The sequence below is a fragment of the Halichoerus grypus genome, chromosome 7 (assembly GCF_964656455.1).
Source record: "Halichoerus grypus chromosome 7, mHalGry1.hap1.1, whole genome shotgun sequence".
In the NCBI taxonomy this organism is placed as follows: Eukaryota; Metazoa; Chordata; class Mammalia; order Carnivora; family Phocidae; genus Halichoerus; species Halichoerus grypus.
Window position 1 is genome coordinate 111,174,550 of NC_135718.1, and position 18,983 is coordinate 111,193,532.

General features: G+C 45.3%; 1 protein-coding gene across 1 annotated transcript in view; it reads left to right on the top strand.

Moving 5' to 3' along the window:
* NIBAN1 (niban apoptosis regulator 1) overlaps positions 1-18,983 on the top strand; it is a 153,173-nt gene that overhangs the window by 129,371 nt on the left and 4,819 nt on the right. Inside the window, exons 8-13 of the mRNA XM_078078053.1 lie at positions 10-172; positions 5,182-5,369; positions 8,767-8,928; positions 10,466-10,576; positions 12,856-12,963; positions 17,380-17,491. Coding sequence (XP_077934179.1) covers positions 10-172; positions 5,182-5,369; positions 8,767-8,928; positions 10,466-10,576; positions 12,856-12,963; positions 17,380-17,491 — 844 coding nt within the window. The remainder of the gene's footprint in view (positions 1-9; positions 173-5,181; positions 5,370-8,766; positions 8,929-10,465; positions 10,577-12,855; positions 12,964-17,379; positions 17,492-18,983) is intronic.

An 18,983-nucleotide genomic window follows, 5' to 3' on the forward strand; every position in this document is an offset into this window, starting at 1 on the left:
CTGTTACAGCTCCTTGAGGAGGCCTACAACCTGGTTCGGCATCAAGTTTCAGAAGGATTAAGTGCCTTAAAGGAGGAGTGCCGCGCTCTGACGAAGGGCCTGGAGGGAACCATCCGTTCGGACATGGATCAGATCGTGAACTCAAAGAACTTTTTGATTGGAAAGATCAAAGGTCAGTGGAGATAATCCACGCTCCTACAGCTCAATGAGCTGTGCGTGTAGGGCTCCACCATGTAGTCAGAATTCATGATTTCAGAGGAAAACTGAACTGACAGAATTGGGAAGAAGTGATAACAGGTGTAAAGGGGATATGCAAGTAAGGGCCTGGACCTTCCCAAGGAGACTTCGGTGACGCAAAGTGGAGGAGAGTCTGCTTCTTGCCTGTGGTGCCTGCCTGTTCTGACACGGCCCCTGCCCTGTTGCAGCACTTCTTACGTTCATTGTATTGGCTTCTACGCGCGCCCCTTCTCTGCCATAAGCTCTCTAAGAACAGGACCATGTGGCCCCTGTTTCACTCAGGCACACCCAGGGCCTAGTACCATGCCTGGTATATTCCGACTCTCAGCGAATACTTGAATGCGTGAAAAAATGGATTTTCTTTTCACAAGAAGAAAATTGGCTTAGAGTCGGTAAATGTAGATCTGGATCATAAGTGCAGCATTGGCCCGTCAGGTGTGACTTGGGAAGGTCACTTGACTTCTATGTGCCTTAGTGTCCTCCTCTGTCATCAGGAGGGGCCCTGAGAGGGAGGTCTGCCAGCTGAGGCCCCGGACCCAAATCGGGCCCACTGCCTATTTCTGTAAATAACATTTCATCGGGACACAGCCATGCCCGTTCATTTATGTATCGTCTGTGGCTGCGTTAATGCTTCAAGGGCAGAGTTGAGTAGTTGGAACTGAGACCTCCTGGGCCGCAATGTCACGAATGTTCGCGATGTGACTATTGACAGAAAAATGGCTGCCTGTGCCCTCACAAGAGGCCTGAGATGGCCTCTAAGGAATTCTACAGGATAACATGTTAAATGTTAATTCCTACATCCCAACAAGCACAGCACACCGAATGTCATTTCAGAGAAGCATGCTGGTTCCTCTGCAGTTGTTTATCAGCAATCTTATATTGTCGATTTTCAGAGTCTTCACTCACTTGCTCATTTGCTCGCTCACTCACTAAAAAAATATGTACTAAGTGCTTTCTGAGCAAGGTGCTGGAGCTTTAGCAGTGAACAGGGGACTCAGTTCCTATACTCAAGAGACTTAGAACCTGACAGGGGTTGTCTGCTTGGTGGATTATCCTCTGCCCTTCAGGCCCCGTTCACACTGCAGCCCAGCTCCCCTCCGAGCCCTTCCAGCCGGTTCTTCTGCGAGAGAATAGAGAGGAGGCATGCCTCTAGCAAGGATGTGCCTGTCTGTGTCCGTGCACGACTGTTCATGTGGTGCCTTCTGAGGCACATAAATTAACCTAAGCGTTATGTCCTTACTATTATCCGTTCCTCCGTTAGCACAACTGATCTAGAATTGACTATACTGAAGTGCTTATACAACCTAAAACTGCCAGCACCCAACTCCTGAGGCCACGTTCCAGGGAGCTGGGCCTCACTGGGCCTCACTGTGGCCATTCTCCTGGCCCGAATTCAACCAGTTTCTGTCTCACTCTGTGGCTCCAGTATATCCCACATAAGATGGAAAAGCACTCTGCCCTATACTAGTCTTTGTTTCCTAAAAGGATCTTTGAAAGGAAGTCATGATCATGTCTTTTTACAAGGGAATATCAGAAACACATTTTAACTGGGCCTCTGGTTCTCCACCTTTAAAACAATAAAGTACAGTTGAGCCTTGAACAACATGGGTTTGACCTGCACATGTGCATTTATAGGTGGGTTTTTTTTTTTTTTGGATAAATTCAGTCCAGTACTGTAAATATATTTTCTCTTCCTTATGATTTTCTTGGTAACATTATATTTTCTCTAGTTTTTGTTTTTTTAAAGATTTTATTTATTTGACAGAGAGAGAGAGAGTGCACACAAGTAGGCAGAGCGGCAGGCAGAGGGAGAGGGAGAAGCAGGCTCCCTGCTGAACAGAGAGCCTGATATGGGGCTCGATCCCAGGATCCCGGGATCATGACCTGAGCCAAAGGCAGACACTCAACCGACTGAGCCACCCAGGCACCCTTCTCTAGCTTATTTTATTGCAAGCATACAGTATATAACACACACAACATACAAAATACGTGTTCGTCAACTGTTTATGTTATGGGTACGGCTTCTGTTCAACACAGTAGGCTATTTAGTTTTGGGGGAGTCAGAAGTAATACACAGATTTTCAACGACACAGGGGTGGTCAGCACCCCTAACCTCGGCATTGGTCAAGGATCAACTGTATACTTCAGACTGCATCAATAAAGGGCTTTGGATTTTGAAAGAATTTTGGGAGTATTAAGCAGTGATCTTTCCATTTCCTCCCATATGACTCTTGAGAGTCAAGCAACCAATCTTTAGTCCTGCCCCACAATATTTATTCATTCAATAAACATTTATCCTGCTCCTACTGAATACAAGGGCTACGAGGATTCAACAAAGACAGCATGATTTTACAACAAGAGGATATGAGGCATGTTGCAGATTCTGAAACAGCAGGGAAAAAATGGGAAAGGTGCCATAAGAGAAGCAGGAACAGAGGACACTGTGGTTCCCAGCCAGGAACTATTTCAGCTTCAAAAAACACTGTGGGCTCCTTATAACAATAGCACTGTTTTTGTGTCGGTTGATGGGAAAAAAGGATGATGCCAACAGGTGGGACAAGGGCTCACAGTCCGGGAGTGCTTCCCGAGTGCCACATACGGTTCCAAGCATCTGAACACAGTAAGCCTGCTTCATTGTCACCCCAACCCCCAGAAGTCATGCGTCCCATGATCTCCACCTCCCAGATAAGAACACCGAAGCAGAGATTAAGGAACTTGGCCAGATTCCAAAACTGAGTCAGGCTCCAAACCCCTCTAATACCAACACTTTCCATCTTCGTCCCTGTGCTCCCTAACTTCTGGATGAGTTTATGAATCCGTGTGTCACCGAACAGTATTCATCACAATGGCGTCTCGACATGCCTGGAAGTCAGCAGAGCGTGTCCATGTGGGGTGTCGAATGTATTCCATCCAGAAGGAAGCACCAGCAGGCAGCTCGCAGCTCAGGGAGCTGCATGGTGGTGCCAAGGGCATTCGGCCGTCCAAGTGGGTGAAGTGTGTACTGGGTCTTGAAGAGGTGAGTGGGTTGTTCACAAGCAGAGGTGGAGGAAGGAAGGCCCAGGGCAAAGGAGCACTGAATGAAGGCACTGAGAGGAGGCTGCAGCCCCTGCTGGTACACAGACATCAGTGGGGCACAGGCAGAGGGGAGCAGGGTCTCCACCACCCCTGCCAGAGTCCATTTCCTCCCCGCTCAGTGGGTGAAACCCGCCATCCGCCACTAAATCTTTACTGCATGTTACCTGTGTTCATGATTATTCTGAAATTTCAGTCAGGTGCTTTTCAAACAGTCCTTCTCTCCAAGTTAATTGATAAATAATTCATTTATTCTCCTGACATGCAATTTTGCATTTTGGTACCAAGCAAGTCATTTTTAGAAGTCATAGATCGTTTCATATTTAAATCATACAATCAAAAGGTTTTTTTTTTCCCTAGCAGTTCTATGACCTCTTTAATATTTTATATACCAAATATTTTTGAATTATTCATAATATGAATAGTCATCTCAGATTCTCCAAGTAAGAGGCAGTCTGATCCTCCATACCTGTGAAATATTTCTGCAAACTGAAAGAAGAACGTGCCCATTCATCTCACTCTAAGCACCTTATTTGCCAATAAAAGATTAAGAAATACACTTGAAGTATAGTCCTCGATCTGCAAATTAGGGTTTGACCTTGGTCAAGCCCTCGGACATCTCCAGGCCTCTGATTTTCCATGTAATAAAATGGATTGGACACCCAGATATGCTTGTCCTTCCTTTCTCGGTTCTGTGGTACGGTGACAAGGGCCATGTGACTTACCAGAGCCACAAAGCTAACCTTCCAGTGTACAGAGCAAGCTCAATCCTTTTCCAGCTTAGCCTTCCCTCACTAGATCTGCTTTTAAACCTGGCTAATCTAACCTTCACCTTAGCACTTTAAAAAAAATGCAGATTTCCACGTCCTATCCAGACTTCCTGAATGAGCATCTTTACTATGCTCTTCCTCTTTTACTTTTTTTTTAAATTTTATTTATTTGTTTGACAGAGAGAGACAGAGAGGGAACACAAGCAGGGGGAGCAGGAGAAGGAGAAGCAGGCTTCCTGCTGAGCAGAGAGCCCAATGCCTGGCAGACGCTTAACAACTGAGCCACCCAGGCGCCCCAATGCTCTTCCTTTTTTAAATCAAAGGGCAGGATTTGCCCCCAGGAAATGTGGTTACATTTCTTTCATCCCTCTTTATGATTTTTCTGTGCTCTCTATATTTTTGTCACTGTGCTTGTTTTCCGTGATTATCGGGTAAAAAAATAGCCTTTTTAAAAAAAAATTGGGTGTGGGAGTGGGAGGTGGGGTGGTATTTGTTTTGAATGAAATTTGTTTCTGTTTGCCCAAGAAAAGACTGTGTCTGAGTTTTTAAAACGTCTCTTGAGGAGGGGAGAGGGGAATTGAATTCTATGAGCTGATTAACTCTTAGAGAAATTAATTAAAACTTAATAAATTGTTATATACAAATATTGAATCATCATGTTGTACACCTGAAACTAATATAATGTTACACGTCAGTTATACCTCAATTTAAAAACTTAGTAAGTTGTGTTTTTTAGAAGACAAATTACGCATATATAACAATGATGCTGATAATAAATAGGTGGATCACCAGCATTTTCTGTTTTCTATTAGGCATTGCGTGATCATAGGGACCACACAGAAAAATGCACTTCATCCCAGGGCAGAGGAAAGCTTGGGGAAGGGAGGGATTGTTTGTTTCAATTCTAAAAACATCTAATGGTTTTCCATTCTGGTGAATACTGGCCTGGGACTCTCTGTGCTGGTCTGTCTTGCCCGTTTGAGCTTGCCTGGGTTGTTAAATGGCTCTCTGGGGCACTGCCCACCCCTGGCCTGGCTCCAGGGACTTTGAACCCAATTTTGCCCATAGTAAGTGATGGTTTTCTGCTTTTTTCCTATCTCAGCCATGGTGGCCCAGCCCGCAGAAAGAAGCTGTGCGGAAAGTGTGCAACCGTTCTTGGCGTCCATTCTGGAGGAGCTCATGGGGCCGGTGAGCTCAGGATTCAGTGAAGTACGCTCACTCTTTGAAAAAGAAGTGGATGAACTTAACCAGAACTTTCAGACCACCAAAGACAATGCCCAGCTTAAGGAGGTGAGATATGGAGCCAAGGAACTGAGTGTGAATGGCCTGCCTGGGGCTGCCTTTCTCTTGGGCCTTTATCTGCATTTGTGCATTCTTTCCTTTCCTTTCTTCCTCCCTCCCCCCACTTCCTTCTATCCATTCATCTATTTCTTTCATTCAGCCAGCCACCCCATTTATCTGTCCGTTCACCTGATTTCCTTTATTAATGTTTTTCAGGTTGCAAAACTAATAATGTGCTTGTGCAAGTGAAACAATATATATATATAGACAAAAAATATATATGCGCAAAATTGATCACCCATGATGTAGGAAAGAGGTTAGGAAAGAGGTTCGAAGCCGACGGCCAAGAAAGAATTCTTGAGACATCTTTGGTGCAAAAAGGTGGTTTTGTTAAAGCACGGGGACAGGACCCGTGGGCAGAAAGAGCTGTGTGGGGGTCATGAGGAGTGGCCCATTATATATTTTCAAGTTGGGAGGGGGTTAGAGATAGCATAAGTCTCTGAAGGATTTTGGAAGCAAGGTTTCCAGGACCTTGAGGGGGCTAGCTATTGTTGGGAAAAGGTCATTTATTTCTGTCTAATAAAACCTGAATCATGAGACCTTCAGATGTATATCAGTAGGTCATATGCTTGGGGGATGATTGCCAACATGTATCTTGGGGGAGTAGAGGTAAAGAAAGTTTCCAAAGGAATTTTTATATATAAAAGTAGACTTACAGGATCGTGGAGCGGGGGGTCGGGCTAGGGTTGTCTTTTGCCCTTAACAAAGCATCAACATCGGGACAGTTGAGTCCCTAGAGGAATGTCACTCTTCCTGTTTCAAGGACTTGTCAGTGGGCTGTAGGTAGTAAGGAAATTAAATATTTTTCTTCTGCTTTTGTTTCCCACATCAACCCATGCCCACCCCAACTCCTAGGCTACCTCCACTCCCAACTTGCTGAATTAACTAATATAAATAACTTAGAATGTGTTTTCACATACTTGTTTCTTGTTCATACAAATACAGAAACATATATCCTCTTGATATAAATTTTGTTTGTTCATTTGTTTCCAAAAATATAGACTTGTGATGAAAACAATGTTTCTCAAAGTGTGGTCCCCAGACCAGTAGTGTCATCAGCTGGCTGTTAAAAATGCAAATTCTCAGGCCCCCACCAACAATCTACTGAATCGGAAACTCTGGGGGTAGGGCCCAGCATTCTGTTTCACAAGGCCTCCCAAGGACGTGAGGTACCCTAAAGTTCAGGAATCACTCACATAATGTGGCAGCTTGGTTTATACTTGACATATCACTATCAGTCCGTGGATAAAACCAGATACCTCTCTTTTTTCCCCCCTTTCTTATTTATTTATGCATACATACACATGTAATTATACATAAACAAGACACATTTTATAAATATTTTCAAGTTCCTTTTCGCAATCTTTTTTAAAACTTGACTTTACTGTCCCTCTTCCCCTCTCCCCCACTACCCACATCCCTTCAAGTAACTAGTGTTAACATCTTCGCATATACCATTCTGTACTTTTCTCCCTGCTTATATAGCTATAAAACATACACATTTTTTTTAAGATTTTATTTATTTATTTGACAGAGAGAGAGAGACAGCGAGAGAGGCAACACAAGCAGGGGGAGTGGGAGAGGGAGAAGCAGGCTTCCCCCCCTGAGCAGGGAGCCCGATGTGGGGCTCGATCCCAGGACCCTGGGATCATGACCTGAGTCGAAGGCAGACGCTTAACGACTGAGCCACCCAGGCGCCCCTAAAACATACACATTTATGGGCTGTTTTTTTTTTTCCAGATTGTTTGCTCTTTAAAAAATGGGATTGTATTACAAATCCTACTCTTTATCAGTGTTCTCACTCAAAAAATACCTCGCGAAACTGTCTTCAAGTTAGCTGCTCTAGCTCTAAATCATTCTTTGTAATGGCTACATACTATTTCATGTCTGAATGCACCATGGTTTATTCAGCTATCCAAATGTTGCTGGCATCATGGACAAAGCTGTAATAAATAACCTTGTTATATATATTATACTCTGATGCTTTCATTCCTGTGGGATAGATTCCTAAGGCAGGATGGCTACATTGAAAGGTGGCTTTATTTCTCCTGTTAACAGATATTACCATTTGCATTTCCAAAAAAAAAAAAAAAGGATTTAAATTTTACATTTCCGTCCATTGTGTATGGCAGAGGACTTTCTTCCCCATATGCTCATCAGCAGTAGGCAGTACCACTCCTTTAAACTTGGGCCCGTCTGATAGGAGCAAAGCAGCAGCCCACTTTTCCTCTCTTGTCTGCTTAATTGTTATTTCTTTAAAATAGATACATTTCATATTGTGTGAGGAGGGACAAGTTTGACCTTGTGCGTTTGATCATTAATTCTACCTCAGTGCGGCTCCCCACAACTCACTTCTCAAGGAGAGTGATGTGTTCTCTTTACAAACACAATGAGAATGGGCCCTTTAAGAATTCCTATTTAGAGACACCTAGAACTTGAGCTTTGTCCCTTTTCTGTGACTTGAAAATCGGACAGCACATCCTCTGTGGTTCACACTCACCCTGTGTTACTCCCCAGTTCTCCCTGGGCGTCCATTTTGAGCACCTGTCTATCTTCTCTTTCGCTGCCCACCCACCTGTTTCTTCTAGATATCTGGTATTCAATTTTTAAAATTATTTGAAAATCAGCTTGGAAAATAGAAGGCATTCTGTTGGCAACAACACTCACGGTGTGAGCGTGTGTTGGTAAAACCTGACGTCTTTAGCAGAGGAGGCCCATTGCTGCCCTCTTGTTGGAAGCCCTGTGGCTTCATTACTTGTGCAAACCAGAGGAGGAGGAATCCCAGTTTTTTAACTGGATGCCTCTCCCAGGCCAGGCCTCTTCCTACCACCCACCTCCCCACCCACTAGCCCCATAGAGAACCTACGGCGGAGGAAGCCCCCGTGAGCCCTGACACAGCCTCAGAGAACTGTGGAGATTCTGGCCTCATTCCCAGAGTCCCGGGGTCCAGGGGCATCCTGACCCCATTAAAGAAGGCTTTGGAGGTCCTGAGGGCCCAGCAGCAATTCCAGGTGCCAAAAAGCCTGCCTACCTAGTTCTTGAGCTCTGCAAGTCGGAGCCCCAAGTCCATCAAGAGCTAAGATTGGAGTCCCCTCAAATGCTTTCCTGGGTCCTCCTGTCATCCAGTGGGTTCCTCTACCAGTCTCTGCCCTAACGATAGAGCTGCCCCAGGGACCCCTGAAGGAGGCAAGTAAGACAGTTGAAATGTCACAGATGCAGTGATTTGAGAAGTGATTCACTCTACTAACGTACGTTTGATCATTTAGAATTTATGTAATATGGAATATGCGTGTAATCTTGCTCCTGAGTCTGAAGGTATTTAACGTTTCCCTTCACCAAAATGCAGCATCTAGACCGGCTCATGAATCTTCCGCTGGATTCCATGAAGATGGAACCTTGTTACAGTAAAGTCAACCTGCTTCAGGAGCGTTTGCAGGATCTCAAGAGCCGCTTCCGATTCCCCCACGTGGATCTGGTGGTCCAGAGGACACAGAACGACATGCAGGAGGTGGGAGCGGCAGGGGCCTCCCTCCGTGGGGGGTGAGGATGGAGATAGCAGAGAAACAAGGGCTGGCCAGCGAGGCTGGTGTGCTGGCGCAGCTCTGGGCAGTGGGGCCCTTCGCAGTCATCATCATGTTGAGTTGAGGACGTCCTTGGTCGTTCCAGCTGGCTTCATCTTTCTTCCATGTTAATGAACATCAGAAAGAAAAAAAAATTTTTTCAGGGAAATCAGGTAGCATTAATTGATAATTACTTGATTTGCCAAACCAGCACTTTTAACCTTGGCTGCACATGAGAATCATCTGGGGAGCTTTTGAGAAATGCTGATGTCTAGGCCCCAATCACAGGAATTTTCCCCCACTCGCATTCCCACTGCTTCTAATATGAAGCTAGAACAGAGAACTACCTGCTTACGTTAATTCCCTAACCCGGTTAAGAGTAAATCAATCAATCAATCATGGCTTCATATTTGGATCTCTTGGGTCTACTTGATAGGTTCCCTTTTTTCCCCTGCACAAGAAACTTTTTCTCCAGGAACAAGCACAAATTCTCTCCTTACTATAATGCTTTCTAAATGAAGAAGGGTGTGATCACTGAAGCCAAAAGAGCACAATTCTATTTCAGGGGTGTGCTGGGGGGAGCTCACTCAGGGGCCGGGCACTGTGCCAGACCCCCCTTCAGAGACAGATGCTTAGATTAGGTCACTATAGTGTTGAGAGTGCTGGACAAAGCTATGTGTTCATGCTTTGGGATCAGAGGCTTGGGGAAGAAAGGAACATTTGTTCCTTATAAGTTATAGGGCGGATTAAGTGATACACCTTATTATCTAACCTCTGAGTTGTGAAGGATTAAAGACGGACTGGGGGAACAAAATTGGGCAACAGTTTAACAGAAGTGCCTTTTTGGTAATACGGGAACCCTGGTGAAACTAATACAGGTATGAGTGCAGAGAATAAGAAATCGCAGTCATTTCCGTTTCCTACCCCATGAGCACATCAGCCGCTGTGCCCACCAAGCCCCGACCCTGCCTCCCTTCCAGCCTGGCAGAGCAAGGAAGAGAAGTGAGGGGGTAGGCGAAGTGCAGAGAGGTGTGCTGGACTGGTTTGCATCCCCCAAAAGTGGCAGTGCACGATTAAAGCCGCCAAGAAATAACTGGAGAAGCCTCCCACCTCCCTTTGTCAAGCCAGGGCTGCAGGAACCAGAGACCAGAGGAAGGGGCTGACCACAGGAGAGGGTGGTATTCTCAATCCCATGGCCTCCAGGGGTTTTGCAGCTCAGAGCATAAAAAGAAGAGAGGAGGGAAAAAATACGTGTATGCATACATACATAGGTGTGTGAGTGTGTATTATTCCCAGACTCTTACTGATCCCACTGTGGCCAGGTGCCTTCAATTTCATGACCCAGGTAGGGGGCTGAGGACCTGTTGCCCTGGGTGGCCCCAGAGTAGTGCCTGGGGGGGACTCTGATGGTCATCCCCTCCCTGCTCCAGGGTAGAGACCCCGGCCTCTGACCGGGCGCTGTTCTGTGTTGCTTTTGGTTTCTAGCTAATGGAGAATGCAGTATTCACTTTCGAGCAGTTGCTTTCCCCACACCTCCAAGGAGAGGCCTCCAAAACTGCAGTCGCCATCGAGAAGGTTAAGCTCCGAGTCTTAAAGGTAAAACCTTTCTCTCGTTTGTGGGAAGCGTAAAACAAGTATGACCCCCTGCTTCTTTTGTTAAGTGGAAAATACCAAATTCTGTCCTTCACCCTCCCTGTTTGTAATTATGCTCCCTTTCCCCGCCTGAAGTAGCAATGGCTACCGCGCCACTAGGCCTCCAGCGTGACTCTCGTGCCTATTCTGCCATCTAGTGGCAACTTTAGGGACCACAGGTCCTCGGGATTGTCCGTCAGCTCGAAGTGACCTGTCCTTGATAGAGCAATTGCACTTGATATTTATTGGCATTCATAGCAATTGCACTTTGTATTTATTGACTGTCCACGCTAAGCAAAGCGTTGTGATAGATATTACATGAAATGTAAAAATAGGCAAGGCACAGTTTCCTTCTTCAAAGAGTATACAATATAGTAAAACCCATTTAAATTAGCCAGCATTTTTTAGAAAAATCAAAATCTCCTGGCAAAAGAAATACTCTAAAAAAAAAAAAAAGACACCTGCCATATGAAATTTTTTTTTTTTAAGACTTTATTTATTTGAGAGAGAGAGAGAGAAAGCACGAGTCATGGGCAGAGGGAGAGGGAGAAGCCGACTCCCCGCTGAGCAGGGAGCCAAATGTGGGGCTTGAACCCAGGACCCTGAGACCATGACCTGAGCCGAAGGCAGACGCCCAAATGACTGAGCCACCCAGGCGCCCCTGAAATTGTTTTTAATGTGCTTACTGCTTAAGTATTTATCAAAATGATTTTAATAATAGCAGCTTGCACATATATGGTCTATTTTTAAAGCTGTTTTGTTTTTAACCTCCCCTGTTTTGTTTGATCTTCACAAGGACTCGTGAGATAATTAGAATATGTCTCCATTATAGAGATGAGGAAACTGACTCACTAAGAGCTAATGTGACTTACTTAAGCTCAATAGGCTACTCAATGGTGAGCGTAGAGCTAAAACAATTCTTAAATTTAGTCCACTAATTTCTTACTACCTATTCCCCTAAACAGTGCCTTGGAGCAGAAGATTAAAGTTCCACAGAGCCTAGGAGGTGGTCCCTGAATTTTAGACCCAATCTTAATACCTCATAGGCAGTAGGAAACAATGGCAACCAAATCACTGAGATTAAAAGCAATATTTATGGGACACCTGTGTGGCTCAGTTGATTAAGCATTTGCCTTCGGCTCAGGTCATCATCCCAGGGTTCTCGGATCGAGTCCTGCATCGAGCTCCTTGCTATGCGGGGAACCTGCTTCTCCTTCTGCCTGCCACTCCCCCTGCTTGTGCTCGCTCTCTCTCTCTCTCTGACAAATAAATAAATAAAGTCTTTTAAAAAATAAAAAAATAATAAAAGCAGTATTTATTATGGGAACACAAGTAATAATGAACTTGCAATTGGGAAGAAAAGATAGTATCGATGTCAATATCACGTCCAGTGTCAGGACACTTTAGACCTCCCTGGACAATCCATTTCTTCTCTGGACACTTTTTACTGCAAGAACATGCTTCCTAATGTGAAGCCAAAGTTGACACTGTTGGTGATTCTAGTTCTGTTCTCTCTGTTCATGTCCTTCTTCCACACAGTAGCCTTTGGTTGTTTGAATAGAGCTATAATTTTGCCCAAAGTTATCATCTGCAGTAGAAATGCCTTCATCTCATGAACCATGCTTTATTTGGCCTGACCGTTCTGCTCACATGCCTGTGATTGTGTTCCAGAGCGTCTGTGATCCTCTTAAAGGGTCGTCTAAAACCAAACTCGAGTCTCTAGGTTTGAATATTCCATGCAGAAAAGTGAATCAACATCTTTCTTGGTCTGGATACTAAACTTCTTCAGTTAACATGCCACAGTGTTAAGGTAGCTATGAGCCAGACCCTCCCTTCCTTTGTGGAAATCATTACAGTCCACTCATCCTGCTTCTCGGATGTAAAGTGAAGGAAGTAGATGATCTTGGCTCCTATGGACCCACCCAGGACAGGGGTGATGACATACAAACTCACCCCCCATTTCTGTCCCCAACTTCTTTATAATGCAGAATTTACTGTTTTGATCTTGCCTCAGTTTCCCTATCTGTAAAAGGGGAGGTTAAGATGGGTCATTAATAGCCATACCCTCCACCCAAAGTATGAGAGAATGCATAGTAAGATCTTTGAGACCTTGGAAACACCGTAAATGTCCTCAGAAATAGGGGGAAAAGCGAGACAAGTGAGTGACTGAGTTTTTGTTTAAGCAAAAGTTAACAGATTGCAATGTTGCTATTTAGCACATGTTTCTATCTCTGTATTGACAGCAATATGATTATGATAGCAGCACCATCCGGAAGAGGATATTTCAAGAGGCGCTGGTTCAAATCACACTTCCCACCGTGCAGAAGGCGTTGGCCTCCACGTGCAAACCCGTAAGAGGATGGCTTGCTCCAGAGAGCCTGCTTTTATTGCTGTGAAGTTCAAGCAAGTTCTTTTGCTAGAATGTGCTTGCAATCAGTAGACTAGACCAGGGAGGGGTCAGCAAACTTTTTCTGCAAATGGTCAGATAGTAAAGATTTTAGGCCTTTGTGGGTCGTACTGTTTTTGTTGCAACTTCTCAGCTCTGCTAAGTGCAAGAGCATACATTAACAATGGGTGCTTCTGTGTCCCAATAAAACTTTATTTACAAAAGTAAGCAGCTGCCAGATTTGCCAACCCTTGGACGAGACAGAATCTCAAAGGTGATGATCTGACTTTGAGCCAAACTAAGGGTTGTCATAGAGCATCTGAGGACACCAAGTGCTCCTCGTCATAGTATAACTCATGGGTACCATCTGTCCTCTGAAACTTGACCACTACATCCAGGGAAAGACCGTAAGTAACCCGATTACAGAAGGATATTTTTTTCTTTTAATGTTCGTTTCGTGAAGTCAATGAAACAGAAACCATTTAAAGCTGCTACCAGTGACAGTCATGATTATGAAGGTGTGACTTGGTCTGCAGAGCAGAGCCAGGGTGAGCCACTTATGGAGGCAGGTCCAAGACCTGGGTTCAAGTCCTGGCTCCTCCATGTATTGGCTCTGGGGCCTTGGACAAGTCACTTTTCCTCTTTCTTGACCTAGATTCCATCTTCTAGAAAATGGAAATGATATATCTTGCAGTGCCTTTCTTAAGATTGAGGAGACTAAATTATTAATATTTGGTGAGTGTTGACCATGTGTTAGACACTATGTTAAACACACTTTGTATGGATTATCTCAATAATTCTCATGACAACTCAAGGAGGAATTACTATTTACATCCTCACTGTACAAATGGGGAAACTTGAGGATTAAGTAATGGGCCCAAAGTCACAGAGCTGGTAACCGCCAGAGTTTGAACTCAGCTCATATTTGCTGATAACAAGGTGTGCACTCAGTGAATAATATATACGACTACTATTACTATTTCTACATTTCAGAAATGATCTATGAGCCTGGACATTTTCAGTGCCTTCTCCCTATTGGAGCAAATCATAAAGAGCTTATTAGAATTTCAAAAGGACTTTTGGGCAGAGTAGAGGTCTCCAAGAATTGGAACATTAAAATCCTTGGCATAAGTTATTTTACTACAGAAATTTCTTTGGTTATTTTTATATTCTATAAATGCTTTTTTCTTTAGAGTCTTGGCATATCTAGTACCTGGCCTTTATTTCTGGGAGTTTGATCAAGCCACAGGAATAAAGAATCTGTCTATATGATTGTCCTTCGGCCATGTGCGGATGGAAAAGTTTAGCCGCCCAAAGGATGACTTTGTCTACCTCTGGATGCGTCTGCACACAGACATTCTACTTAGGGTGTTTTTAATCCCAGAGGCAATTTAGGGGCCTCCGAGCCACTTCCTCCCAGAAGAAGAGAAGGGCAAAGAAAGTCCCCCTTTCTTGTCTGTTCCCTTTTTTTTTTTTTTTTTTTAGATTTTATTTATTTATTTGACAGAGAACAAGACAGTGAGAGAGAGAACACAAGCAGGGGGAGTGGGAGAGGGAGAAGCAGACTTCCCGCAGAGCAGGGAACCCGACGTGGGGCTCGATCCCAGGACTCCGGGATCATGACCTGAGCCGAAGGCAGACGCTTAACGCCTGAGCCACCCAGGCGCCCCAACGTCAGTTCCCTTTTTCCACACCTCAGCAGAGTTGTACCCAATCTATAAAATGCTCTTGGGATTTTTGAATCAAGAAAGATTGGTTTCTAAAGAAACTGAGACCCCAAGTTTTCAGTAATGAAGGATATGATTTCAGTGCCAAGAGATTTCTTAAAATCTGGATTTACAGAATGGATAAATTAAGGGATTATCTGCTCAACTGAAGGATTCTTTATTTTACTAACGTATGTTTCCCTTGGTTCTTTAATCACAGCTTCCTAGATCTGTGGTACTCAATCCAGGGTGCCCATTGAAATTGCCTGGAGAATTAAAAAAAAAAAAAAATGAAATTGCCTGGGGAGCTGTAAAAAAAAATTCTGATTCCCCAAGACCCACCCTTAGGGATTCCAATTAAATTGCTCCAAGGAATTAAACATATGTCACAGTTTAGTCAGTTCAATATAGAAGACCTATGTTACAAAGCTGGACATGTCACAGTGGTATAAACATCCCTAGAAAATTGTTCCTTTCCACAAACTTATTTAGCTGTTTGAAATTTTTTTAAAGATTTATTTATTTTAGAGAGAGAGAGTTGCAAGCAGAGGGGAGAGGCAGAGAGAGAGAGAATCTCAAGCCGACTCTGCACTGAGCGCAGAGCCCGACGCAGGACTCAGTCTCACGACCCTGAGATCACGACCTGAGCCGAAACCAAGAGTCAGACGCTTAACCGACTAGGCCGCCCAGGCACCCCTAGCTGTTGGAAATTTCGAAGGTCTACTGTTTCTTCGGCAAAAACTACTGACTATGTATCAGATATGATCCAGGCACTGTGCCAGGCCAGCGTTCCTGCCGTCCGGGAGTTCATAGGCTAGAGGTAGCGGGCCCGCAGTGGATGAGCACAGCAGTAGCCTATGGGAAAGAGGGCAGGCCAGAGCTCCGAGCCGGGCGCCCAGCGCTGCTTATGGGGTCAGGGAAGACTCCCCAGAGTCATGTTTTCACCCAGTCCTGAGGCAGGAACCAGGGAAATAAAGAGTGGGCGACCACCTAGGGATAGGAAAGGGTGTTGCAGACCTGAGCCTGTGGCCCTCGCTTTGCAGAGGCAGAGAGAGGCATGGAGCAGTGACATGGCGGGCTCAGGTCCCCCAGCGAATCCAGGGCAGTGTCCAGCCTCCTGGCCAGTGCTCTTTCCACACGGTTCTCATCTATGTGTCCATCCTGCCTCACAGACCCGCTCAGGGTCCTGCAAGCTCACGTCTGTCCAATCCTTTAGCTTTGCTCTGGGGTGGGTATAAAGGGACCTCATGATGACCTCCTGTGATCTGGGCCTGGGCCCCTAAGTCCTACCACTGAGTTGTCTGCACGTGGTGGCTTCTGATCTCCTGCTGAAAATCCTGTCCCTTCAGGCAAAAGGCATCAAATCCCACTGCTAAAGCCCTCGCTCTTGGGGCCCTTTGAGCACTCTTAGCTGTAAGGATTACCGAGTTAATCACTGGCATGTGATTTGGTACATTTTGATCCCTACCCTGACCTCAAGCCATCTGGAAACCCTCAGAGAGCAGGAATGGTTAAAGGATTATGCATCCTGCCTGGTTGTCTTAGAGGGAATCAATGACTGTCAGGGCCAGTTGGAGGGAAAGAGGAGAATGTTCCTGAAGAGTCTTTGACAAGAGAGTCTCCATACCCGGAAAGGGTCCCATTCTAATACAGTTAAACATACATCTAGTCCAGGACCCAGCAATTTCACTTCTAGGTATACACTGAAGATAAAAAAGAGTCCTTAAATCCAAAAAAAATCATGCACAGAAATGTTTATAGCAATTATATTCATAACAGTTAAAAAATGAACAAATCTCAACACCATTGATAGGAGGATAGCTAAACAGTTTTAGTTTATCCATATAATGAATGTCTCTTGTCAATAAAAGGGAACGAGCTGCTGATACATGCAGCAGCACGGATGAGTCTCAAAGCCAAACACACAAGAACATGGGATTCAATTTGTGTGAAGTTCAAAAATTAGAAAAACTAGGGACACCCGGGTGGCTCAGTCAGTTAGGCATCTGCCTTTGGCTCAGATCCTGATCTCAGGGTCATGAGATCGAGCCCGGTGTCAGGCTCACTGCTGGACATGGAGCCTGCTTAAGATTCTCTCTCCCCCTCCCCCTCTGTTCCTCCCCCCACCACATGTGTTCTCTCTCAAAAAAAAAAAAAAAAATTAGGAAAACAAATCTGTTGTGATAGATATCAGAGTAGTGCTTATCTCTTGTTGGGGGTGTAGACTGGAAAAAGGCACAGGGTGTTGGAAATATTCTCTATCTTGATCTGGGTTGTGGTTCCATGGGTATAGTTATATATTTAAAACCACTGAGATGTACTTGTGAAATGTGTACATTTTACTGTGTGTGACTTATACCTTGGTAAAGTACTGTTGGAGTTTAAAGGGGGAGAAAAGGGAAGAAGGGAACATTTTGGTTGTGATGGAAAAAAAGGAGGGCCTTGAGACCCACGGACCCGCAGACAGGGCCTTGAGATGATTAAAATCTGTGTTGTCTACACCCCTGAAGTACACATCATGCCTCGGTGGCTGGGGAAAGGAAAGGGGATGACCAGTGGCTGAGTGCCCCACACTCCAAGGAGGGGATCATGAGTGCAAGTCATGCTCCCTGTACCTCCTCTACAAACTGGCATCTCATGCCTTGTCCTCCGTCTCCCTATCTTTCACTGTCCAGGAGCTCCAGAAATATGAGCAGTTCATTTTTGCAGATCACACCAATATGATTCATGTGGAAAATGTCTACGAGGAGATTTTACATCAGAGCCTCCTTGATGAAACTCTGAAAGGTGAGGAAGATTTCCTTGGTACTGGAGGGAACAGCAGATACGGGGGAGGACCCCCTCAAGGGGACCCAGGGAGGCCCGCTAGGTTTCTCAACAGGAATGAAAGGGGAAGAGGAAATCACTACCGATTTGTTGGGGAGACAGAGAAGAGAGGAGAGGAGAGAAAGGGATACTAACCTTGACTGAGAATCATGATCTGGCACACACTATACTGGCCCCTTGGATATTATTTCTTTGAATTACAAATAAGAACTCCAGGAGACAGAAATTTCAAGCTTCATTTTTCACAGAAAACTGAGGTTTGGGGAGATTAAGGCTAGACTGTCTCATGAACATCTGTCTCCCTCCAGCTGCCCCAGACAGAACAAAGGAGACAGCTGTTTTTAGCCACAGACTTCCGACCCCTCCCTGAGGCAGGAGGAGGTGATTCCGGAACAGGGGTTACCAGCTGCCTCCTCGGCACATTCCTCATGTCCTGTCCGCTGGACAGAAGCAGACCCAGGGCGCCAACACCGTACTCTGTGAATCTTGTTGGGACTCCAGCACCCACTGTCCTGTGGAGTTAGGCCCCTTGCTTGTGATGGGACCGTGGGCAGGACAGCCTTGATAGAAATCGGCTGGACAGGGCCATTCCCCAGAACCGTAGGCCTGTGTCTGGTCTCCACGGGGAAGGTGTTAGTATCACCAGAAACCCCCCACAAAGGAAACGGGCCAAGCACAAGCCCCAGTAGCTAATCCAACGAGATGAGAAATGTAAAGATGTCAGCACAGTGTCTGACAGGAAGGGCCCCCTCAAGCCCACGCCATTCCCTCATGGCACCTTTCCACCAGTTAGGAAAAGGCTCCCTTTCTCCAGGCACTGGGCGGCTCTCTGTCAAAAAAATTGCCATGATATACTGATTTTTATCAGAGTAGGATGCTCTACTGCTTGTTGCTGGAAAATTCTGCCAAACACACAAATCTATGCTGTCTCTGATGTGAGTGGCGCCCCCTTGGATTTGATGCCATTGGGCACGGGACAGCCTGCACAGCTCTGGTGGAGGCCTGTGGTCAAAATTGTCAGCTGCGATCGTTGTTATTGTTGTTTTGAGTCCTCTCAAGGCCTCTAAGACTGAGCTGGATGCACGTAGGTCTTCATTCTAGACGCTGCAGGTCAACAGGGCTCTCTGCATCCTCAGTGCTGAGTACCCAGTACACATTCAGGACTGGACTATGGGAAGCAGAGAAATGACAGGCCTGCCCCTGCAGCAGGGCCTCTATCGGTGGTAACAGATGTTACTATTCTAGGTTGCGAGCTCCTTGAAAGCCGATCTTTGGATTCTCAGAGCCTGTCCCATAGTGGATGCCCAGTCTGCATCCATGAATGAGTGAAGGAAGGAATGAATGAATGAATGAATGAACACGACAGAGGTCCAGTGCTGAAGACGAGTGTGTGGGCTTTGGTCATGAGGGAAGGAGACTGGGAAGAGGGTGGCTATCAGCTGGAATTTGACAT